This window comes from Calonectris borealis, chromosome 3, assembly GCF_964195595.1.
Source record: "Calonectris borealis chromosome 3, bCalBor7.hap1.2, whole genome shotgun sequence".
Classification (NCBI taxonomy): domain Eukaryota; kingdom Metazoa; phylum Chordata; class Aves; order Procellariiformes; family Procellariidae; genus Calonectris; species Calonectris borealis.
The window spans coordinates 64,769,312-64,794,860 of NC_134314.1; the positions used below are offsets into that span (position 1 = coordinate 64,769,312).

General features: G+C 38.1%; 1 protein-coding gene across 14 annotated transcripts in view; it reads right to left on the minus strand.

Annotated features, from left to right (window-relative positions):
• Positions 1 to 10,591: 10,591 nt before the first annotated feature.
• AHI1 (Abelson helper integration site 1) overlaps positions 10,592 to 25,549 on the minus strand; it is a 100,027-nt gene continuing 85,069 nt past the window's right edge. For 9 of the 14 annotated variants that reach the window (XM_075145883.1, XM_075145882.1, XM_075145878.1 and 6 more), the window contains 2 exons: positions 15,608 to 15,687; positions 10,592 to 11,783 (listed from right to left, as the gene is read on the minus strand). In XM_075145883.1, the coding sequence (XP_075001984.1) occupies positions 11,555 to 11,783; positions 15,608 to 15,687 (309 nt within the window). In that variant the 3' untranslated portion in view covers positions 10,592 to 11,554. The other 5 variants (XR_012672996.1, XR_012672995.1, XR_012672994.1 and 2 more) reach the window with 4 other exon arrangements.

Below are 25,549 nucleotides of genomic sequence, written 5' to 3' on the forward strand. Positions count from 1 at the left end.
CTGCTCAGTGAATTAATGAACTGAAGGTGCATAGGTCAGGACCCACCAGGAATACCCTCCTCTCCTATCATAGTATTAGGCTGAATATTTTTCAAAAGCCTAAGTGGTTACAGCCTTTATTAGTCCTGTCTCTACCTAAAGATACTTCCACCCCTTAATGAGGGCGTGCTTTCAATTGAGATGAACGCTGGAGTTGCAGCATGACCCTCCGATCTTTTGATGCGGCATTATTATTTCACGTACTGTAAAATAAGCTCGGTCTCCTCAACTACTTCTTAATGCATTTCTGTTTTGTTATCGAATCAGCACACCATCCTATATGCTAGGCAGGCATTCCTCTTTGTGGGGGACAGCAACTTGGGTCTTTTCCTTGCCAGCTTATCCAGCATTTATCTTCTCCCTCTGTTTTGATGGTAATTATCACTTATGAATGCAAGAAACCTGAGGGGAAAAGTAACCTCTCTTTCCTTGCCATGGAACATACTTCAAGGCTTTGAGTTTTTCTGGCCAGACTCCCATCCCAGATTTTTGGAGCTCCAGTGGGGCTTGCTCTACAGTCTATTATAGCTGCCAGTGGAGAGTATATTGTAGTAAGTTATAGTCTCCAACTACAGCTGAATAATTCACCCTTACAAACAAAGGCCTTTTTCAGAGCTTTTTCATCTTGTGTCTGATATTGCCAGCCCAAAAAATAAGGTAATCAAAATTGCCTATCCAAGACTGGAAAACATGAGTTTACAAAAGTACGTTTAAAAAAACCTCAAAACTTAGTCCCACTATAAATAAGCACTATTTGCCAACTACTTACTGAGTCATATAGGTACGTGACAGCTAAACTTTTACGATTCTGCTAGACAAGGGCTTGAGGACTGTACATTGTCAAGGCAGTCTTACACAGATTAGCTCTCAGGCTGTCCGCAGAAGAAATATTAGTATCTCCAGCTAAAGACAGGGAAATTGAGGTGGAGGTTCAGTTGACCCAAGGCCATGCCATAAATCATTGGAACAGCACGATTAAAACTGAATAGCCATGGGCTCATGAGTTCTGGAGAAAGATTCAGGGTCAGGATTTTTGCTCCAGTTAGAGATTTATGACAGAGGAGATAATGAATAAAACACTTTCACTGTCATTTTTTCTCAAAGAACAGTTGTTAAGCACCAACACTGATCTAGTGGGTCTTAGAGATGCTATTTTAGAGGAAGAAAAAGGCAACTAATAATAGTACGCATAACACAGCAAAAGAAAGGAAATATATGACCAACTAATTTAAATGGTCCCAGAAGTACTTCTTTTTGCTCTGTCACGCTGCTGTCAGGTAAAACGAAGCTTGTCCAAAGCGAGAGAGAAAACATAATAGACATGCTTTGTAACGAAATCACATGGACATAGATCATACCAAACAGGGCTGCTTAACCTCTTGCTTTCTGTAAAAACTATACACAGTTAAGCACTGCTGTCGTGTCTCCCATTCCTTATCTCCTTTCCCCACTAACAAATCCAATTCCTTGCACATGCGTCATCGGTTTCTAAACCTCCTGTCAGCCCCACTGCTGTTCCCTGGACCCTCTTCAGTTTGTCTACGGGTTTCAGGATACGGTGCCCAAAACTAAAGCAAAGTATTCCTGCTGAAGCTTCACCAGCATAACTTGGAAAGAAGTAATCACCTTCTGATCTTACACTTTTCATCCCTGCTAATATCAACACTCAGATGAGTGTTCTTTTTTCAAACAGACCCAGCGTGTTGTTGATTCATTTAGTATGTGTTTGAACCTATCGCCTTCAACATTTTTCTGCAATAAAACTGAAAAGGCATTTCACGTTTTTGCCTTTGTTTCCTTCTTCCTCTACTTTGCACAAATCTTACTGGCTGCTATTTTACTGATTTGCTCCATTACTTCCATTTTTCAAAATCATTTTTAATTCTGATCACATCCTGCAAAGAGCCTGCAAACTCCTGGTGTCACGCACAAGTTTTATAAATACTACTACATCGTCCAGCTCATTAATGGAAATAGTGAACAGAAGTGACAGAGAACTGACCTCAGGGACCTCACTTGCAATATCTCCCTGGTATGATAACTAAACTTGGGTAACTCTTTTTTGAATGCAGCTTTTCTTTTTTAATTAGTTATGCATCAACTCCTCATGATAGTTTCATCTAGGCCATATTTCCCCCTTTGTTTATAAAAAATATCATATGAGACAGCATCAAAAATCTTACCAAAATAAAAATTTGTCACACTTAATATGGTCATATTCACTTAGACCAGTTATACTGCCAAAGAAGCAAATTAATTCGAGTATTCAACATCAGTGTTTTTCAAACAAAGTTTTTTCCTAAAAAATGGTCTTTAAATAAGCACTGAAGTTCTTTGTGAAAAACTGTCAACATAGTCAAAGTTTTCTGTGACAATGCAATTACTATTTTTTTCAAAATTGTTGTAAAATCACTGCTGGTATTTTTTATTAAATACTGATAAAGCATAACTTAGGCTAATGAATTACGTCACTGAGTATTTAGACAACAGTTTCAGCTTAAAGTTAATTAATCTGCTTTCAGTTAAAAGTCACAAAACCAGTTTAAATTAAACCCAACAAAATGGAAACAAATAATCATTTCAACATCTTTTGAGGAATCGTTTTCTTGGTTTTCAGGCAGCACTAAGATTCCAGATCACAGCTTTAAATTTAACTTTCCAAAGCATTTCCAAGTGTTTTTCAGCCTAGAGCAGATACTTCAGCACCTTAGGACAGAAGCAGCAAAAACCAGTTCCACTCACACCTTCTAGTCAAAGAAAGTTATAATGATAGTGGCAAATAACTAGCCAACCAACCTAAGCAAAAAAGCCAACCTTCAAAAAGGCCGGTACAAAACAGGCAGCTATATCAATATTTGCACAAATTTGTCCAGGAGTGAATAAGTTCTTTGAGTTACACAAGGCAGGAGTGCATGAAGAAGTGAGTCACCCCGGGGATGGATGGCAGGGTGTCCATCAGAGTGATAAGTGGTGTTTGATGCCTGGGCACCTGGCACACTGCCACCCATCCCATTTCTCCATTTCAGCTGGAGTTTTACAGAGGAGGCGGGAGGCCAGCGGGGAACTGAGGGTGGCTGGGAGGGAGAATGGGAGCGGCACCACAAATCGCGTGTCCTTCCAGGAGCCCTTAATCTCGTGTGACATTTGCCACTGCTTACAAATCCGCATATAGCAGGGCCTGTTTTCCACGCTGCTGCACCGTGCAGCAAAGAGACTACCAGTGTGCCGCTCAAGCACTTCTCCACTGGTTTTGCACAGGTTCAAATGACAAGTGAATTCTCTTTGTCTCTTTTTCTTTCTCACTAAACTCTTACTCAACTTGCAGGATTCAACCTGACCCTGCAAGACGTACTCACGCCAAGAAACTCCAAGTCATAAAGGAACTCTGCTAACCAGAGTTTAACCACTGTTAACCACTGTTCAGCTACAGTTTCAGGCACAAATACATGTGTCTTCAAATTTGGAAGCTGTGTCAGTCCACTGTCAGGTCCTAAGAAAGCAGGTATGTAAACTTCGCTGCTTCTAGTTCCAGAAAAAGATACCAACAGTTCAAGCGAATTAGGAACAGGTTTCTTCAATGATACAGAGATAAGTTTCCAATATGTATTACCACACATTCAAAAAAGGAACAAAACCAGAAAGAAAAAAAAGATACCCCAAAACATTCACAGATGTTACAGCGCTGCTGCGTGGGAAACTGGTGGAGTTTAAATGTCTCAGTGAAGCAACCTCAGCCTACAAAAAGACTGAACCTCAATAGTGTTTGAGCAGTGTGTCAACCCCAATGTGCTGAACCAGTCACTCTTTCCTCTCCGTACAAAACTTGTTCCTAGAATAGGCAACCTGACCTAAACATTAAATTTATCGTCTTTGGTGGCAGACCCAGTCTAAGTGCACTTATCGCTTAGGCTGAAAGGGATTTGAGTCTTACAGCTCTCTCCTCCAAACCTTCCAGTTTTTCATGGCCCAGGAGAAATCTTCTTTGGTAGTGGTATGACCTGACCATCAGCATTACTAGTCCTGTATTGCCTCCTGTTTCACTGGCATGAAAAAATACCAGCGAATGCTAAGCATTGTCAAAAAAGTTAACTCTCCTGATGAAGCAAACTGAATCAAGCTGTTGCTAGATGATAGCACAAACCAGTCAGGAAATTGTACCCTAGACCATGTCTGCACGAGTCTCTGTCCTTCCACACAGAACCTGACCAACAACCAGGACCTGGGAATTACCAGACTTCTTTTCTCAATATGAATTCAGGCTACTCAGGGACCTATCTGGAGGCAGCCAAGTCTGCAGCCCTTGGCCTACGAACCTGATGTCAAAAACACTGCCTCAAGTGATGCTCAGCAGGAGCCAGGTGCCTAGGTTTCCAAATGTGACCCTACACTATTTTGTTGCCAAAGAGTATAAAGGGCAAAATGCCAGAGATGCTGAACTCGAAGAGCTGCCATCAAGGGCTTTTTCCGCTTTCAGAGAGAAAACCTAACCCTGACTGAAAGAACAGCAAGAAAAAAGCAGCTGTAGCTACTGCTTCACCCAAGCATGTGGCAAAAACCGCTGTCTAGAGCTTCCACCCTCCTTCCCTGTGCCAGCTCAGTGACTGGAGCCCGTCCCTGGAGAGCAGGAAGCCTGAGCCCTGGCCCTGCCCAGCACCCACCTGCAGCCCCCCACTCTGAGGAGCGTGCCTGGGTGTCCCCCCTCTGAGGAGCGTGCCTGGGTGTTCCCCCTCTGAGGACTGAGCGTGCCCTGGGTGTCCCTCCTCTGAGGACTGAGTGTGCCCCGCTGCCTACTGACCTGCCCCCAGAGCAGCCCACCTGGCTCTTATCCAAACCTTTGGATGCGGGCAACAAATTAGGAGTTTTGTGGTGTAAATCGGGAGTCCTGATGCCAGGATGTTTCCTTCGGTGAATAGGACCTGCAAGGCCATTCCCTTCGTTGGGCAGCAAGCCAGCGGAGGGCCATGTGTTGCTCCCCACCTTCTGTCTGCCTGCGCACGTCCACGCTGCATCCCCAAGGAAAGCCACCCCAAGATATTTATTGCGCTGTAGCATTCTGCCTCAGTTAACAGAAAAGCCATTTTTAGTCACTCTCAGTTGTAACCCAGACCCAATCAGCTCTGGTCATGCTGTTGGTTAAGCAGGAGGGATGGCAGGAGCCTTCGGCTACGCTGCAGAGCGCATTTACTGCCCCTTCTGCCCTTTCCCTGATGTCACTTTCTCATTATGACACTATACCAAATCACAGTGGGGATTAACCACCCCTGTATAAGCTTATTATTGGCTTATGCAGGCTGTTGGAGATTGGCTTTAGATGGCATTTATTTTAATGAGCCTGGGGCTGATGTCACTACTACACCCATGACTGTATATCCCCATTAAGAGCTAAAATTAATGCGGAACATAAAACTGAGTTGCTTTATACAGTGTCTATACAAAGGTGTCAAAATCCTGATGACATACACTGAAAAAAAAAAAAGGCTGATGATGCAATGGCAAAATAAAAATGTCAAAGTGGAACTAAGAGAACAATTACAGTCCATAATAAAAAAACACTGCCAAGTGAGTAACACTGGTGATGATAACTACTTGCATTTACTCTGCACCGCTCACCTGCAGCAGTGGATACGCAAAGGCTTAACTTGTGCACATTAAAACACGCAGTGCAAGAAAGGAAGCAAAACAACCTATTCTACTTATCAAAATTTGGGAGAAAGAGGATTTTTCTTCAAATTACACAGTGCTGAATTGTCTATATTTAGCTGTGAATTAATAACAGGGTGTTCAAGACTGAATGTATCCCCAGAAAAAGATGAAACTCAGTATTTCTTCATGTTAACTGAGAGCCGAGGCAATGAATTTAGGATAAGCAGTTGAATGCAGGGAGGACCTACTCTAGTCACCTTTGTAAAAAATAAGCAGTAAGAGACATTAAAAATTGATTTGTGAGAAATTTGTACTAATTCTCTTTTCAACTCACAGACACTTTCATCAGAACTCTCTCACTATTATTAAACAAAACCGAATGTCATTAACATGGGTAAAGAAACAAAAATACGGACTGATCAAAGCTAACCCGGCGCCGAGCGTCTCAGCTCCACTTATTAATTTCATCACTAAAACACATGGCTAGGGCCTGCACTGACTCACAAGATGTGTGAAAAGAGGTTCCTCAGTTGAGTATGTCCACAGAACTTCATTAACTCTCCTTCTGACTTCCAGAAGAGTAGGATCTAAGCCAATATATTCTGCAACAATTTCCTTTCCAGCTATACCTCTGCCTGCACTGACTTTGCCATGGACACTCCATGATGTTGGTGAATGTGAGTCTGGGAAAAATTTCTAGATTCAGAGAAATAATGGTAATATTGGGCGCTTTGTCTTCTTTTTTTTTTTTTCCCGTTCCAGCTATACCTGCATTTTATGTGACTACAGAGTTTTCAAACAGCTATATCATAACAGTCTGTCGCAAGTGTATTGGGTGTTTCAGTTTGCCAGACCTGTCATAATAAATTAATTACAGGATGTTGCAGAAATGGCTGAGTTCCAGCAGCATCTTGCACAGTTTAATATAGCCCTATTTCCCCATTTCGATGTATTTGTGGTTAGATAAATCCTCAGAAAATTTACAGCTGCTACACACTAGTTTATTATACTCCTGCCTGTGCAGGCGATGTAAGTGCAACAAAAATTTGATGTCTGCTCAGAGCATAGATTTTACTGATATTGCTTTACCGGTGTGGAAACATTTTTCCGCTAAAAGTGGCATCTGCAGTTTCTGCCGAGTATTTGCACTTATGCATTAGACAGGACTTGTAAACTTGCTTGCCACAGCCAAACATAGTGCAAAAATCAGGTGGCTGGAGCTTTAGATGAAACGCAGAGCTACCATTTTCATTTTTGAGTGCAAGCTAGAAAATAGTTTTCCAGTCTTTAGTGTACACTAACGTTACGTAGTAACGTAAACTACAGCCATACTGCTGCTGCTGAAAGCCTAATCCTTGCTGGCTTTGCTGGAGCTTTGAGTATAGGGGTCCATCTACCCCGAGCAGCTTGCAGGACCGGGCCTCTACGTATACATGTCACTGCTGGAAAAGACCCTTCTGAAGGGGAAGGCAGCAAGCAACTGGCATACCACAAAGGAGAAGACTCTTGCCCAAACCACTGTGAGTAGAACACATCTACATGTAAGAAAAGGATCATATGATATTTAACGTTCAAAACAGCAAGCTCGATGCTTGGTGTGAAATTCTCATCTCTTCTCTAGCTGTTTTGCGCCAGATGAAGAGGCTGGAGCAGACTGAATCGAGGCAGAGGTGCGTATTGCAACAGACAACAACTATAAAGGTCTCCTCGGAAGACCTGTGCCAGAAATTAGGGAACCAAAGCTTCATCTATCCCAACAGCACTGAAAGCCATAGATGATTTGGACCTTTCCGGGCTGTAGCTCAGAGTTATGACAGTACCAAGTTACGAGTTACTGGAGAGACACAGGAGAATATTCCTCATGGGGTCTAAGAGTTCATCCAAAAAGCTCCTGTAAATGGCACAAAACTTAAATGTATTAAAAAGCGAAGTGGTTAAATATCTTAATTTCTAAAGTCTAAAAAACATGAAGCCACCACAGCTCTGCTATAGCATGCCTTCTCACTATCTTCTGTTCCTTCTTCTTAAGTTCCAATTTCTAATTGCCACATTCTTGCAAGTCTCCCCCAGACAGCAGTTTTCTTCTCAAGTTGCTTATTTCCCTCTCTCAGACCTCCTCTCGTTTCTATTCCTTACGTGCAGCAGCTTTGTTCCTAATGCACATATTTTATACTCCAAGCAATAAAGCTCCTTGAACTAACACAATGTTTTTACAAGTGCAGGTGTACATCCATAAATTAATTTGTCCAAAACATTGTGGATAGTCATTGGACAGAATGCCAAGGGAAAAACCCCACAGTACAAACCTGTACATGAATCTTTCTAGACTCCCTCCACTATTCAGAAAATACTTCTACCCCCTCCCAATTTCCACATCCATAAAATAGGTTGCACTGCATACATACTAATTTCATACGTGCTAGAAAAGGATCATTAAAAAACCCCACCACTCTTTGTGTTTACCAAACAAGTGTTTTTGCTTTAGTCTGTTCCCGCCTTAAATGAAGTATTTCCTATTCACCTTAGTAATTAGAGCAGAAGGATGTAGTGAATGAAGTGCCTCATTATCAAGTTTGTATCCACGGTCTCTGCAGAATGGCTGCCATGCCGGCTATTTTTCATAGCTGTCTGCTTTTGCTTGTAATGGGCCATTGTTAACCCTAAATGATCCTGACATTCAATTCTCCATCAGACAATCGGGTCCAGCCGGCAGATTTAGTTCACTAGTCAACAGAGACTTTCAGTTGTCATGTTCCTCTGTGTTCTCATTAGCCCTTGTTTGACTGTGATCCATCCCCTACTGCCTTCTGAATTAAGTGATGCTACAAATACACTTATTGTGTTTTATGATGTCTGTTCCTCAAATTATTTTAAGGAAAAAACTAAATGCAATCTGATGGCTATTGGGAAACACAGGAAAAACGTGCCGTCCATTCTTTTCTGTTTTGTCGACTTATGCATTGTTCTCCATGACTCTGCCACACCATAAAAATGTAATAGGAACTGTACATTGTAACCACACACACAAAACCTAAAAACACCAGAACAATGAAAGACCTACTATGCTGTTATCACTAGGCAGTTATAAATATCTAATATCTACCCCTTTTTAAACAAGGTTTTATCTGCTTTGTTCCAGCAATGAACTTGTATCACCCTCTAAAAACTTTTCAAATAGACTTTTGTATTGTATTTGTAACTCTTGTATTTTAACTCATGCCTCAGGGAGCAATTTTGCAGGGCACTCATGTTTTAGGATACTTAATGTAGTTCTTAAACTAAAAAAAAGAAGGAAAATTTTCAGTAGGCAATCAGAATCCTTCTGGAATTCTTTTCTTCCACTGAAAGTTGTGTCCTTTAAATACTTGGACAATTTCCAGCAAATGTACACAATGTTCATTTTAAAGTGATTTTAAAAATATGTAGGTTGCATTAACACAGAAACAAGAAGCATTATATAAAGCTTAATTTAAAAACTTTTTTTTTAAACCACTACCCTAATCCAAACTGTTTAAAAGTTTTATCCTTTCTTGTAAATTTAAAATCCCAACAGCAACGTCTAAAGAATAAAGAATCTACTAACACTGAAAAGCAGTTTTTCTTAAAATGAATGTATCTGCCATATTTCTGAACAAAAGGTAAAAACTGTCTTTGCCATTATGCCGTGTTAATAATTTGTTAAGAAATTTTAGTCTGAAGGTTCCGATTTTAATACCGAAGGATCACTTAGACTTTTTTTTTTAAATTTCAAATCTTTTTGTTCGTTTTCTGTTAAATGAATGCAGAAAACTAGTACCACGGTGACATGGTTTAAAGCAATAGAAGTCTCACAAACCATGTGGTAGGGAGGAAAAAAATAATAAAAACAAAACAAAAGCTATTGCAATTACAAGAAAACATCATGAAAAGTTTATTTTCAACTCCCTGCATTTTCATGTTTGGCTCTCATCTGATTCCATCTACTTAATTGTTATTTGGACCTGTGCCTTGGAAGACACTACTGCTGCCTCTCCTCTCAATTTGGAAAGTGTGGCAAAGCGGCTTTATTCAGCTTCAGAGCAGTGAACATAATTGGAGCCCTAGTTCGCAAGCATGAAAGGAGGTGCTGTGCCTTTGATTAGAACTACCATCTCTCTGTGGTGTTTATCTGAAGTGTTATTTCTGTCTTCAGTGTCCACAATGCCAAATTAGCATTTTACAATGCTTTCCAATGAGCTTCCAGATCTTGGCTACTGTTCAGCTCTCCCTGACGTGGAGCCTGATGTCATGCTCTGCCCTTATTTTAAATGTGATCCAGGACATTTTAAGAAATCTAAGATGTTGAGATTTTTCTCTTTTATAAAATCTTTAAATCCCACATCACACGGAATGATGAGTTGGAATAAGCTGCAAAAGCAGAGAGATAAGAGTCTAGGAGCCTCGCTAGAATCAGGCAGTCCCAGGACTAAGATAATTTTACACCACCTCTGACTGGGGAAAGAGATGTTAATAAGTTTCCAGTACATATATGCAAGTCCCATTTAGGGGAGAACTCCATACGCATGCTCTAGGCGAAGCAAAACTACGACTCTTAGCAAAGAACAACTACCAGTGCGGTCAAAAAAGAGTATTTGTTGCCATGCTTTACTCAAAAGAAACAAGTTTACAGATTTTTCTGGCTTTAAAACATGTGCAGGGAAGATATTACAATATATAGCAACCAGTCCTCTGCATCTGGGTGCATTTCACACATCAGTGCCCAACATTGTTATTCTCACTTCTTTTTTTAATGGAATCAAGTGCCCTGTCTACTAAATAAGGGCTTTCTAATTTTATGTTATTTATTGCTTCAGAGAGGGAGGAGGAAGAATTTCCTAGCAGAGTAAAAATAAACTGGACATCATCAGCCAGAAAAAATACCAACACTAACTGATAGAAAGTGTTTCCTTTAATATAAAACAAATTATTTAGCACTGTGGATAATTAGTGAAATCACTAGTAAAAGTTCACAACATAATACTCAAGTAAAAAACAGATTAATGACACAAGTGAATAAGGACTACACGTAAAACAAACATCACAGTTGGATATGAAATATTTCATTCAGACAAAAGAAAGTATATTTGGCAAGACTGCTGCCAAAGCAGCCAGGAACTCTGACAAAACTGCAATGCACCTTTATTATGTGCAGAAAACCTCATTTGAAAAATATAACTGCTTGGAATTTGCAACATTTATTTACATTGGTAAGCATGAGTAGTCCCATTGAAGACAGCGTAGTTGCATAGGTAGTTACTCAACATCTCACTTCAGAGCTGCAAAATGCAGTTCAAGTGAGCATTGGAAGTCAGGAAAATATTTTTAAAAAGCTTGTTTTCAGGTACACTGTAATGTCAGTGTTCCTTTGGAATTTTACCATTCTGAATACTCCTCTATTTTACTTACAACACATTTTAAAATGCTAATTTAATAACGTCTGTAGTGGTTGGGCTTGTTTTGCTCTAGATTACACTTTTTCACTTGATTATCTGCTCCCAATGGACTGATCTACAGTCTACAGAAAGGCCTGTTTAGCCTAAGTTAAGTTGTAATCAGATATTAAATTGGTTAACATTGTATTTGTCAGTGGGGTTCTCATGAAATAGGAATGTTGGTTTCAGATTTTACCAGTCCAGTGAGTAGCTGAACATTCAAGTTCTGTTGATTTCATGGAACCCAGGGCAAAAGTCTTCTAAAACAGCTTTACACCATTTGGTAAGTCAGAACTAGTGCCACTTTGTGTATTTGAGTATTTTAATTTCTTTGTTTCTTGCTAATCCTAGAAGTGAGATCGTAGTTGCAGCCTTCACTGTGTATACCGAATATCACACCAGTAATTAGAATTAAATTATGACTATACGTCATAGCATTCAGGCTCAAAGGCAGTATTTGTCTTTCCATTTGTGCTTAAGTTTGAGCCTCTCACTGCCTTTTTCTTCTTCTTCAATTCCACCCCATGGGCTGCAGGTTCGTTTTCAACACCATTAACTGTAACTGATGATACAGGAGTATCGAGACCCATTAAGTTGTGCTGATTTTCTATCTCGTTCTTCTGTATCCTTTTCTTCTTTTTCTTTGCACCTCTAGAGGAAGGTGGATATAAAAAGAGTAAAAGAAACACAAAGTTAGCCCAAATTTAGAGCTTTTTCCATCCACAGCTGATGTGTTAGAGCAATTGTCTGCCTGTCCCCCTTGAGTACAATACTGAAACAGCTACAAAAACTACTGTTCCACAGCAGAACAAAGACAGAAAAAACATGAAGACAAAATATGAGACCACTCCACTAGTCTACTTTTCAACGTATCACAGTATTGCTTTGAAAAGAACTGCTCATGATCTTAAAAATCAGCTCGTCTTGATCAACAGTCAACAGATGCAATCAGAAAATACAAATTACCAGCCTCCTCCACTCATAAAAGCCATTGCATTTTTTTCTTTACTTTCCTAAGCTCAAACACCAAAATACTTGCAATTAAAGAGAGATTCCTGGTTTATTTATTCAACAAGGATAAGACAGGCCGGCAAAGTGCGTAAGATCAGTTTTTCCATTTTAATTTACCTGAACTGTGACAGATTTATAGAATCAGAAATCACTTTAACGTCTATTCATGCTTATCAGACTTCATACAATGCCAAAAGCATCAGTCAATCTTCTGTATCTTTCCCAGTTAGTGCCTTTAACAAGGGAATTAAACTGGTCTTGCAGATGATGTCCGGGATTATGCAGATGTTACAGCACTTCTACCCTGAATTCCCCCTCTTGACAGAATTTGCAACTTTATTTAACTATAAATATGTAATACTACTTCGAATGTAGCCTTTCAAGGGCAGGTACTGTCTTTGTTCAAAATTTGTATTGTGCCTAGCACAAAGAGGTCTTCATTTGTGACCAGAACTGCTATGTTGAATGCTGCTGAAACACATAAGCGAGTGGATGAATCCAGACTAAAGACTGTAATGAGATGTATGCAGTTTCCCCAAAAAGGGTGCTACAAGAGCATTACTGTTGGTGATACTGTCCTAATGTAATCATATTTTATAGATGAAAATGTTTACACATCAGCCTTGCTAATGAACTGATGACTATGTGCCTATAGTTCAATTTTTTTTAAGTTAAATTGTATATTCATGAATACATGAATTGCTGCAGCTCTAACACTGGAACATCCTGAAGAAGAACATTCTGGAGTTTAAGACCTTCTGTGTTAGGATTCCTGGAACAATTTGAGAAGTACTGCTGCATGAGGAAACCAGGGTACAAAATCATAATTAATCAGTAATATAAGTACCAACCTACCAAACTGAGTGTTCAGCCGGGTCTGATGTGTAATCACTTGTAAATTTATGCAGAGAGCACTACCTAGTGTAGCTCAACAAAACTGTACAGTGGGAATATATCTTAGGAGATAATGTCTGTACTGACAAACAGTATCTAATCATTAATATTCGAAGGGTAAGGCTACTATGCAGATTTTCAGTGTAAAGCCACTCAGATTTTGAGAAGTAGTTTTCATCTTTTTATTTGAACATCAGATGGGATGATGTATCAAATCGTTGAGATACTTAGATAAAAACCTTAGTTCACTTAGCATCTATTATGTGAACATTTCTCTATTTATTCTAGAATCTACAGAAGATAGATTAACTGCTTGGCTAAGATAAAAATCTACTAGCACCTTGGATAAAATTTGTTTTCCTGTTGCAAAACCATATTTTCCATCCAGAAATTATGAAAGATAGACGTCATAAGGGCTTGCCATTCACTTTCTTTTACAGCAGGTATTGTGGCCATAATCAGCAAAACAGCAACCATTCATTTGGAGGCTCAAAGAAAGGTATAGTGAGTTGTGCAGGTGCTAACAGTTTCACTTCTCCATAGTGAAAGTGCGTACTTGGCAATTACATCTCACTTGATTCTTACGAAGTTTATTTACTGCATAATTCCTATGATATACTAGCACGTGACATGGATATTAAGTGTATTTTCACAGAAAATAGGAAGATAACAGGATGTTTTAGGTGGAGCAACTATTTAAGTACAGACTGGACTGGACCACAAGTCATGTTGATATTTCTTTTAGATGCTAAAATAGAAAACTTTTCCAGTTAAGATCGCAACACTTACATGCATGTCATTTTTTAAGGTTATTTCAAGGCACGTCAACTGTGGTGAACAAGAAAACTACAGTTCTGTCGCAGCCCCTGTAGGTCGTGGTTTCAGGTACAAAGTAGTGAGAGTTTTCATGAAAAATATGTGGCCATGTTTCTGAGAGGGTTTATTATCTAGTCTGTACTATATAGATAGCCTATAAACAGAAATATGGAGCAGTCTTTCAAACTACTGTCATCAGAAATGCCTGAAGATGCTTCTCTCTTCTAGATCTCAAAAAAAGACAAAAACTTGTGGTCTCTTCTGAAAAAAACTTGGTACGTGCAGTCACTGCTATAATTACGAAGACAACTGAATCGCATTTCATTATGTTCTAGTTCATGGAAGAGCTTGCAAAGTACATACTTTCAGATTCAAGCTCTACATCAGGAATAGACATTACTCAGATTTGCATTCTGATCTTAAAACATGCAGTGAAAACTGCCCTCTCCACGTCAGACAAAACTGCTCTTTGCCCAGATGGGGCAGCAATGACATGAAGCACGACTTCAGACCGGCAGCTCCATGATGCTCCTGCTCCCTATAGTTCAGGAGGAGGGAGTACATTCCAGTGACTCAGGCATGTAGGTATCTTCTCTCACCTTTTTGAAATGTAACTGAAGCCGTTTTGGGGCTCTCTTTCTTCAGCATGACACTTCAGTGTGACTTCTCAGTACATTTCCATTAAAATGAGTATCTCACATTTGATATGACTCAAAATTCTTGAATTTGATTAAATCATTTGTGATTCCACATTTTAAATCTATGGTCCAACATTCTTCAGTGGATGCCCTGGAAAGGTCACTCAAAATAATTGTTTCCTGAAGTTCTACTAATGGAGTTGAGTCATACCAAATTTTTGATACTGGCTTCTAACAGACTGTATCAACAGTCACAGTAACTGTGCTTTTAAGGCATTTTCTTTCTTAATGTACATCCTATCCGAATAGTTATGCCCAAAATTCAATGCTGAATTCTGTCACTGTGTAGTTATACAGCCCATTCCTCACCTTTCCGCTTGCAATTTATTTTCAAATCTAGATACAGCTGGAGATAGAAAATTAAGATTTAAAGATAAGTTAAAATTAGATACGTATCTGCATCTACAACATATATGTACAGATTATTTATATGGGGAGGGGCCCAGTCTGGAAAACGATCAGTGAAATAACTTTGCTTAGATGATAGATACCTGTAATGGCAAACACGGGAAGAATATTCAGATGTATTTTTTGAGGTATAAATGGTTGCAATAGCTAAAGATATTGTGGAAGGTCTTGTTCAAAATGTTGAGATCTTACCTGCTTACAGCTTTCACACAATATACACACAATTTTTAATAAACGCAAGTGTCAATCAAAGATGCTAGCTTGCATTTTCTCAGTATGTGACAACCTTCTGCAATTTATATTAATTAATTTTTAGAAGGTGCAAAAATAGTTTGCAGTTTGTAGCAATAAAGCCTAATACATAGCTAAGGGATACCACAGGGCAATCCCATATCCCTGAGTTTTGCTTCTCATGTACATTATAGTCCTTGCTCTTTTCAGGGGGGAGAGTGTGTATGCACATATGTGTGTGTGAACATACATACAAACTTACTTCCTTCACATTTCAGGTGTGAAGCACTTTTTGAATGATTATCCTAAAGCTAACTACCTAGCTAAAACAAAATAACCCTTCCAACATTTCTCACAGTTTTCTAACAGCAGTTGTAGAAATAACACTGCAAATTGTTTTAAGTATTTCTTGCTTACTGTGTTGCAGGTGAGTCTCTATCTGTGTCACGCTCTGAGCTGAATTTTAGGTCCCCTGACTTACTGATGACTGGTGACATCTGTAAAAGGAAAAAAAAAAAAGGCAGGAAGGTAAAAAGATGACAGACAATAGGGCCAACACATGTACATAGAAAACCCACCAGCTTCCTGAATAAGGAGAGAATATACCTCGTTTGAAAAAGAATGTCTATCAGCCATAAAATGTTAACTCCTATGTGGTTACAAACAAGGAAACAGTACCCTGCTTTAAAAAAAAAAAAACAACAAAAATCTACTTGCAAATAAAAGACAGTTTTTAGGTATGTGTAGAAACAAGAAGTTATGAATCTGCTTGAAGTAAGCTTAAAATACACATGGTCTGTAAAGAATTAAGTTATTTCTGCTACTGCATGAGTAAAGAGAGAATGCTAAAAAAGCCACCTTATTGCATAGTTTGAACAAGAGAAACCTGCCTATTTTTTAACCCTGCAAGTTTCAGTCAAAAGCAGTTCAAATCACTCCAGTTTATTTTACAATTCAGGGCTAAAATGAACCAATCAACCAAACCTGGAAGAGTTTAAGTAAATTCTCTAATTTCCAATGTCATTAGTGGGTCTCTATGCAACTCACTCCCTGCATAAACAAACCTCTTCTAATTCTAACAAGTCTCATACTTACTGCAAGAATTCTCATAAGGAAATGTGAGTGCCCTTCCCGAGTTTACTATCTTCAGGGACAGATTATTTTCTCTACCTTCTTCCCAAGCTGTTCACAAATATCTGGTAACTACCCGTGCAGTTTAATTTTCACGGAGGGCAGAAGCCAACATAACTGATAGGCCTTATGTCCCACTCAAAATTTGCTCTTCTGGAACCAGGCATGCACTACACATCCAGCCAGGAACTTCAGGCCTCCAGAGCACCACAACCAAAGAGAAAAGCTGTGGAACGCAGTGCAGCTTTTTACTAGGTTCAGACCTAGTATCACAATGCTGTCAGTAAAAAATTGCTGTGGATCTCCAGTTCAGGTTGACAGGACAGCTATGTTCTGTAAGTGTCCGTTTGGTATGGCATGCATGAAAGAAAAACAGAAGTTATCTCCAGGCAGGCATTGTGAGAGCGGGGACCGGTTCCTATGAAGACTTTGGAAAGCTGGAGAAAAAGCCTCTTTCAGGATACTGGAGCCCTAGGCCAGAGAAGGGAGGGAGAGATTAGAGATTAGATCTGGTACTTTCCAAAAAATAGGATTTTTTTCAGGGAGTAAAGGAGAAGAACGGGCTTGAAACTAACTCAACCCTCAAAACTGGGCCCATGTTTATGATTTTTTAAGACTGTTAGTTGAATTTCGGATTCATAGCCAGCCTAAAGCAAAACCTATTATATTGTTTCTGAATTTCTCAAATATCCTTAGTGTTAAAAAGATCAGCCCATCCTGTTCTGCCAAGCACAGGGGTACTCATCTGCTTGTAAGAAAGATGTTTAACATTCTGCTATCAGCCTGAATTACTCCAGGAAACAGCCAGTTACTGACATTACTGTCTCTAAAACCCCATTTAAAACGGAGCAGTATTAGGAACGGAGTATCATTCAGGAGCTCTGGAGTGCCTAACAACAATATAGCATCTAAAAAAAGCAACCACAAATTCAACAAGAGCTTTCTGGAAGCAACAGAGAAGAAAAAAATTACAGTTCTTGACCCTCTAGTCTGCCAATTGTTCATTTCATTTTGTGTGGCCTCAGAGGCAAGGTGTACCATGGTTCCTCCATATTTAACTTAAACAGAGAGAAAATAGAGGGTTGCTTCACAGCAGTTCTTTTTATCACTTAAGCATTAGTTTCGGTATTTTTAAATGGAATGAAAATACTTTGTTTTCAGACACTAATCTTATCCATAACAGCTTTCAAAGCCCTATTGAATAAAACTTAACATTCCCCTGTCAAGTACTATTGTCCAATTTTAATTCGGGGTAAAATGAGGCACAGATGAAAATTGTCTTGGCACACACAAACGAAGACCATATTGGAACCAGAACCTGTATCTCCCAAACCTCAGTTTTAGGCCTTGAACAGTTTAATTACCTTTTAAACTCTAAATGGAATTAATTAAAAAACATCTAGTCAATGTTAGTAGTTGAATGAAATTTGAACTTTTTTGTCTTGGTCCTGCTCCCTAGTATTATTTTATGAGGTTAATATTATTTTTCTGCTGACTTAGAAGAAACAGGATGAAGCTCCCATTGACTTATTGAATTCATATAAGCACACTGCCCACAACAACCATGTTCAAACATTAGTCATCAGAATTAGTCTGCTGAAATAATACAGATTGCTGGATTAGTTTAGACAAAAGTCAGCCTATTAGAATATAATAATGTAGCATTGGCGGGGCTAGGAAGAAAAATCTTCTACTTCACACACACATACTAATACAGTAATAAATTTGAGACTCAGTCAATGGTGAGAGTAAACACAAAAGAAGGAAATATAATGCCACTGATACGAAAATACAAGGGACTGCTGTAAAGGGAATGACTCTAATTAATACTTCCTTCAGCATTCCTTGCGGTTCCTTGCCATACACAATCATGAATTCACTTCGCTTGTAGTCAAAACAAAATCTTTTTCTGAAAATCCTATGCACATGATGTTGAACTAGGTTTTTTACCCTCCTTTTTGAGTAAATATAACAGAATCTTGACATTGTACTAATACTATAATCAAATATGGACCTTTCTAAAGCACGGTTTGGTAGTGCCACTACAGAAGACTGACTTCTCTTAAAAAAATAGACTAAGTTTTTTAATACTTACAGATACCAAAACACAGAAAATTATCCTTGTTTTACAGTTAGAAGATTAAAGTATCCACTGGATTAAGCTGCCCAGCTGAAGGTTCTTATGATCTGTTTTAAAAAACTACTCATCACATAGGCTTTCATATATTCAGGCACAGTATTTCAGTATGGGTACCAAGGAAAGAAAAGCACGCAATTAGAGACTAAGTTGGAATAGCTGTGTTCACCTGACATGGCAACTAATAAGAATTCCTAGGGTCTGTAGGGACAGACTCCATCTCTCCAGAGTACAGTTCAGGTATGATACCTTTCTTACTTACAAATTTCAAGTATGTAATGAGGCAGGAACTACATACTAGATCTTTCTGAAGCAAATCTCAGTGCCACTACCTTCTCTTCCCTATCCCACATTCCTTTGTGTCCCTCAGTCCACCCCTTGTACTAATTTTCCTATCCCAGTGATGTGAGTAAGCAGTAGCAGTACTGAAGGAACAAGTGGGGTCAGCAGCAGATGCAGGAGCTGGTGCTGCAAGGGGATGAAGCAGCAGGAGGAGCACAGTGAATGAGTGAGTGGAGGCTGGGAAAACAGGTAGGAGGTATGTGGCTAAGGAGGTAGCGGTAACACTTAGACACTGCGAATTCATCAAGGACATGCTAGTGTAAGGAGCAAGCCACAGAATTCTAGAGCATGGAGGGGCTGAAGGGGCTGTTGATGTCTTCTCTCCCCGTTTCTAAACCTCTTGACCTGTTATGCAGGGGCTCTGCGCTATTGTCACTGCGTCACCAAGATTCAGCAAACCTAGCATTGTAACAGATACAGTGTTAGCTATTAAATTCATCCAGACTGCAGAGCTTAAATATTAATACAGAATTATTAGGGCTCTGTCTGCTTTAAAGAAAAAAAATTAATGTGACAGATAATTATTATGAATAACTTGAACTTTTCTGTTCACGAGAACAAATACTGAACGCAGTACAAAATATGAGCTCCTTTGTATAGTGCCACCAACGGTGTTCAATTTTGTTGCCACATTCTAATTCTCCACCCTTTGAAAGATATAGCCCACCAGAAGGAGAGGAGAACATCAGCTCATATCAACTGTAGAAGTTTAGATTTTCTGAAGTTTCTTTTGCTCTGTTTACTATCATAAAAATAAAAATTGTAATAAAATATATACTTTTCTAGAAGACTTGCTTGCTTTACAGCTCATTTGGCCTTAATTTTTTGATACTTTTGTCTTAGTGTTGCCACATAAGAAGCAACCAAGGCAAAATAATTAAAGGCTAAATACACAAAAGCATTTCAGTTCCTGACCACTGCTGTAGAATCCACAGCAGTAGGTCAAGCACTAAACCATCCCTGTGCAACTTGTGGAAACAATCATACGTATCAGAACACACTTCATAGCAAAACCTGAAGCAGAGGGCATCTAAAGGAAATACCAGGGATAAAGTCTCATCCCAAGTCTACATCTTTGGTAATGCTTTTCTCTAGGCTGTGCAGAGTTGTCTCTAAGACTGATGGTCTGCAGAGCTTCTCTGATAGACTAAGAGGTAGATGGTCAGAATGGAGAGGTGCAGGCAATCTGTTTAGGCGATTCAAGCCATGAAAGTAAATGCACTTGCTCTATAGCCTACTCTGCACAGGGGAACTCTCCCACAGAAGCTGTTTCTACAGAACTTGATCTAATTAAAGATTCGTTGGATCACAGACAGCAAGAATGAACATGTTTCTGTGTCTTTTCAGAGTAGTCTTTAGGACGTCAAACTCAGTAATAAGTTCGTATTTTGTTTTCTATTACACAGTCCATGGATAGAAGATATATAGCAATGTACTTAACTCCCCAGAACCATGTTGATGCCTCCTGTCAAAACTGTTCTAATGAGTCAAGTTTGGGAAAAATGCTGTGATACTACACCACACTCATAATTTTCTTTCCTGCTATTCTGTACCCCTCCACACATTTCCCCATTAAATGAACAACTGGCACGGAGTTTTGCTAGTGAAATTACATATATTTCTTTTGCCATGACCTTCCTATTTAAAATGTAATTAACTTATAATTGCTTTTTTCCCCCTCTCTAGTGTTTTTAAAGAACAAGCCTATCTAAGTCAGATTCACCATATTGTAACCCTTATGCCTAGCAGTATCAACTTAGCTGTGAGTATCTAGCAGAATCATGGCTCTGTATACAACGGAGACATTGGCATGAAGTTCTATCTTTCCCATAAAAAACAGCCAAATCACTGTAGTGTTTAGGACTAAGCCAACACTCACTAGCTTCTCCATCCACAAATGCTAGAGCCACAGGCTGAGAGGACTTTGCCTTGTCTAGTCTTTGAAATGGCAAAATCCTGGGCCTGTTCAGGGCTAGGAGAGATCAGCAGGAAATCTGGTGGGTGAAAACCATAGTCATGGCTCAACACTGACAAATACTGCATCTCAGAAACCAAATCAACTAGACGGCTGTTTGAGGGACAGCAAAAGAAAGAGGAGGAAGAGTGGAGACAAGATACTTCAGACTGAAGCACTATGGTTTAGAGCAGCTGTTTTCAGTCTTGAAGTCTTGGCCTCTGGGAATTTATCTGTGGTTACAGCTTTGCATTAAAATTTGCATAAAAATAGTTTAGTCCTGTTCAAAAAGAGGCTAGGAGGACCCAAGGAGAAAACAATGGGGACAGAGAAGTTAGCTTGCTCCTGAGACCGTCTTAATAATATAAATGTCCCTCAATAATATTTTTCGTTCTGCTTGACCAGTTCATGGGCTCAGCCTGATTCTTCCTGTCTTTAAACAGACCAGTTACTTACAGCAAATGACACTTCATCTCTTTTTTCCCAATAGATATTAATTTGCCTATAAACCAGATACCTTTTCTTTCAATGACTCAAATAATACTATAGACACAAGCGCAAACATTTTTTGAGACAGGACACATTAGGAACCACAGAGGTGGTTTTGGAGTTGAAAAAGCTTACAAATAAAGTAGCACCACACATGCTTAAGAGAGAGTAATTCAACTTGAACAGTACAAACTGCATTTTAAAGGGAAAACAGAATATCTAAAAATAGGAAACTACAGAACTAAAAAGGTGAAATATGTTAATGTCGGGTAACGTTTAAGGAAAGCGGTCTATTCCTCATAGATGGTACCATGGTAACATTTTCTTCAGAAAAAGGATTTCTTCAAGAACAACAAAAGTAGTTTACTATTTCAAAAGTAGGATTTGCAAAGATGTCTCTATTTTATAATGCCTATTCAACAGTTTATGTGGAAGACCACACAGCAGCTTTGCTGACTGATTCTAGAAAAATATAGTTTCTTTCAGCCCAGATGTCAATGCCTTTAGAAAGGGAGATCTGTAATCATATTAGGCACGAATGAAGCCCAGAATTATAAACTTCACTATAATACATTCTAATTCAATTGAATATCACATTTTTGTGGGTCTGCAACCTCTCAGAACCTTGAAAATGAACACATTTCACGACGTGTTGAAAGTCTTCAGCTCTATTCACTGCAAGAGTTCCATCGTATTAATTCTTTAATGTTTCCCTCATCAACATTATCACATATTCCTAGTCCATCCTCTTCCTAAAAGATAATCAGTCACCAAAGTGCTCCCCAGTAACCTGAAGAAAAGCACCATTAAAGGAGAAAATAGAAACAGTACAAACTATAAAATGAAAGTTTTTGATGAAACTAATAGAAAAATTTCTAGTTAGTATTTTTGGAAATATTTTTGAGCAAGTTTTCTATGCTTTTAAAATTTTTAGATCTAATAAATAAACTTTGAGCCCACAAAAAGACCCACATTGAAAGAGCTCAAGCCCAGGGGAAAGCATCAATTGCTTGGCAGGTTAGTTTCAGACACGCCAGGCTAACTATTCAGAAAGTCTGACAACAACCTACTCTAGGGAAAGAAGAGTGAGAACATGAATTATTTATGTGAACAGTGATAATCCCAAACTTTGTTTAAATATACACGGAATCAAGTTTTGATGATCTCTGGGCACATTATCCAAATTGTGCAATAATAATGTAGTTCTTGAAGGTAACCCTTTTTTTTTCATGCTTATGATCATTATTTTACACCTTAAAATCATTTTTCAAAGATAAATATACTAGAAAGAATATTTTCTTACACTTTTAATGGACATTTTAAATTACTGGTTTGTTTTTGTCTATTACTACTTCCCACTATTTTCACATAACGTAGAATTGAGTAATTAACATTCAGAATCCAATTAGATGCATTTTATATAGTGAGTGGTAGGCGATCTTAAACTATAAAACATATTCACAAGATTTTATAGACAGCAGAACATTTCTGGCCAAAAAAAAAGAAGGTACTCTGTTGACTTTGAAACGTCTCTGATTTGCCAAAATTTTGCAAAATGCAAATTCTGGTTTCTAATAGAACCCTATCTGAATTCCTGTCTTTTCTGCCTTCAGCTTAAGGAACCTGAAAACAGCACATTTACTGGAGCAGCCAGATGACAAATTCATCTCTAATTCTTGGGATTCTTCATCAGTGCAGTGAGAACTTCACTCCATGAAATTTCTATTGGCAGTTTAGATGTATGTTGTAATTAAAGATGATTATGACCTAATTTTGTGGCTCAGGAGTTAAGTAACTCATAAGGCAAGAAAACAAGGTTTGCATAAAATTATTATGTTATGAATGCAAAGCTGATGGTAGAAAGCATTTTGAAAGCAGGTTCTTTGAACTACAACTTTTTTTTATTATTTGCAAAGATTAATATTGGATCTTGAGTATTACCCTCTCCTAATGTTAATGATTCCATTTTATTCACTCATCATAAAATTCTGAAGATTAGCTAGATAAGCATTTATAATATCTGCAGTTGGAAAACTATTTTTAATTAGTCTATCTGGTATTCTCAGTAATTAAAACCATAGTATTCTTCTACATTTTAAGTGCCCTATTTAGTCTTGTATGGTAGCAAAATCTCACGAGTAACTGCTATGATGATTTTCATAGTATGTGTTTTTGCAGTCTTAACAGAGCTAAATATTTAAGTATTCCTCAAAAAAAAAAGAAAGAACAATAGATATAGCAGACCTGGATATAACTAAGTATTTGGGAAAATATGCTTGTGGCCAAAAACCAAACACAACCAAAAAATTCAGTTATATTTTCCTGCTTGTGGTAACAACTTAAGCAACAACTTATTTAATTATTCGATAAATATTTTTGGATTTTTTTTTCAAAAAAACATGCTTCATTTTCTGTCAAAGCAAAAAAAAAAGTCATAAGGTATTAAAAAATAATGATTTTTCATATTTTTCATGTAAAAGAAATTGGCTTTTGCTTTTATCAGCTTTAATACTGACAAAAAATGGAAGGAATAGGAAGAAAAGTTGCTGTGTCACTGCTGCAACACAGGAACTGCCATAACCGATCAGCCCCCTCAGTGGTCGTCTTAGCAGTTTTGTCTCAGAAGTATCTGGTATTGCCTAAAGCCAAAGTGCTGTAGAACTTTCCTTCATTATGACAAACAGCTGAATGACAATTTGTTTCTTCATGCAGCACTCTGCAGCTTTTGTAAAACCATTACACTTCAAGGCATCACAAGTCTTACAGAGATTTGATTGATCATTTGATTCAACTCACTATCTTGGTTATTTATACGGTGCTTATGTAACTTGAAATTAAAAAAAATCAGCCAGGTTTGTGTTCCCCAGTCATTCAGATGCTTTTGGAATCTCAGCCATTACCTCAGCCTAAAATGTGTTATTAAAAAAATTAATCCTTGAGCGCATAAGTTTAATAGTGTCTTGTAGTAGCTAGGTTTACCAGGTTAACTAAGCATGGCATAAACATAAATTTCCTTCTACCAGTATTAGATATGTTCCATTCCAGCTTAATGTTCCCTGATCTTGTTTAACAACAGAAGGGAAAAAAAAAAAAAAAGAAAAAAGAGTGCATCCAGTTCACCTCACTGCATCATGTACTATTTTATACACTCTCTTCACTGCTCATTCTTTTTTAGTTTAATCTTGTAAGTATATCCTCTTATGCCATTTTTTCAGGACTTGTAAATGTTTCATTACTTTTCTCTGGACTCTTTGTGATTTTGTAATGACCTTGGATGCTGCGCAAGATAAAAAGCAACATATTTGCTTGTTTTTGGACTGTTATTGTACACTTTATTCATTATGCCTTTTGAATATCTGTATGTACTAATTATTAAATATGCAGTCAATTTAATTCAAAGTGCCAGTAGAATCAAAGTAAAGAATATTTTGATGAAATACTACTGAGTGTTACTAAAAAAGTGATACTAGCAATACAAAAACTATTGTTAGAAAAATATGTCAACCATAGACACTTGAGAAAACATAAGCGAACAAAACTAATCAAACGTTACTTCTCACAAAGTTGAACAATAAATACTGGTTGTAAATGTTAGTAACATTAGTTAGTGCACATAAAAGTATTTTGATCCAGTAAATCAACTAGATTCCTACTAGATTAAAACAGAAAAAAAGATATGCATAAAAATGATCAAGTCTTTAATGACAATAAGTATCTCAGCATTTCTCCCTTTTCTAATCTGTGTATGAGTGAAACTGGGTCAGTATGGCAATATATTCCCTCTGGGACGTCTACATTGCTGAAGGCAAGGAAGGTAACAAGATGAAAGAAATCTTCATGCTTTCCAGTAATGTTATAATTTTTCCTGTATTTGTTCCAGTCTGCTTTTACAGGAGTATGTGGAAGTAATGCACCCTTGTCTTTCTTGGACAATGGTTTGCCTATGAGTTTCTCAGCTACAAAGAGGTAAAAGATACTTCAGATTAATTATTACTGCTCGGTGTAGTGATTAATTCAATTTTTAAAGTATAGATAGAAACAAAACACTTAGTAAATTCGATTTATAGCAGTTGGCTTCAACAAGACAGCTGGCTTCAACACGACTGCCAAGTGAGTCATCCGTACTCAATAAGTTATTAAATGCTACCTATCTCTATTCACCTATTAAAAACAAAAGCTACACAAAAAAGGTTAATAGAAGTAGCTTTGAGTGTTTTAACCTTGAACATTACAATATATATTATGCAGCAAAGATTAGATAAATCATCTGAAAAAAGAAGAAATCATAACTAAGCAACACAGCATA